Source organism: Eimeria mitis, genomic scaffold (genome assembly GCF_000499745.2).
Source record: "Eimeria mitis Houghton genomic scaffold, Emh_scaff2517, whole genome shotgun sequence".
Lineage (NCBI taxonomy): Eukaryota > Apicomplexa > Conoidasida > Eucoccidiorida > Eimeriidae > Eimeria > Eimeria mitis.
In genome coordinates this window covers 840-1496 of record NW_013570857.1, presented here as the reverse complement: position 1 = coordinate 1496, position 657 = coordinate 840, and the positions used below count along the sequence as shown (strand labels likewise).

The 657-nt window shown below is 31.2% G+C and overlaps 1 protein-coding gene across 1 annotated transcript in view; it reads left to right on the top strand.

Moving 5' to 3' along the window:
- EMH_0055000 (serine/threonine protein phosphatase, putative) overlaps nt 1-332 on the top strand; it is a gene marked incomplete at both ends in the record, with an annotated part of 4147 nt that extends 3815 nt beyond the window's left edge. Inside the window, one exon of the mRNA XM_013497179.1 lies at nt 276-332. Within this exon, the coding sequence (XP_013352633.1) occupies nt 276-332 (57 nt within the window). The remainder of the gene's footprint in view (nt 1-275) is intronic.
- Nucleotides 333-657: the final 325 nt, after the last annotated feature.

The following is a 657-nucleotide window of genomic DNA, read 5'->3' as shown; positions in this document are numbered from 1 at the left end:
TGTAAAGGGGGAGGGGGAAAAAGGAAACACAGAAGAAGACGAAGATATAGACGATGAAGAAATGCATTTCGAGGAGTTGAATTTCTCTAGTGATAGATCAAGTGGACGCAGACTAGCTGCTCTTATGGAATGGTTTCAACCTAAAAAAGAAGAAACACCAGTAAAAGAGTTACCTAGTATAGATATAGGACCTAAGGATCCTTGTGAGGGTGAACCTATGTTATATGTAGTTGTAAGAAAAGCTATAAATGCAGAATATGGAGCAAATTTTTCAGAAAAATGTAAAAAAGTTTTCGCTAATAGATCACATAGATCACAAAGAAGGTTTCTAGGTCTTTTCGATGATTCAGGTAGCCCAGCATTCTATGAAACACCTCACCCTCATATAACAAGAGGATTGAAATCTTTGTATGGTTCTACTAAATTTAAATCTCTTATTCAACTCATGATTAATATTAAACAAAAACTCAAAAATATCCACCAAAAAATTCATGTTGCTACTTTCGATGATGTTATGAAACATGAAGAAGTTCAAGAACAAAGAGAAGAAGAAGAATTTATCGTGCCGGATGATGAGTAAATTATAAATCATTTTTATATTTATATTTATATTTATATATATATTTATATATATATTTATATATATATTCATCATCG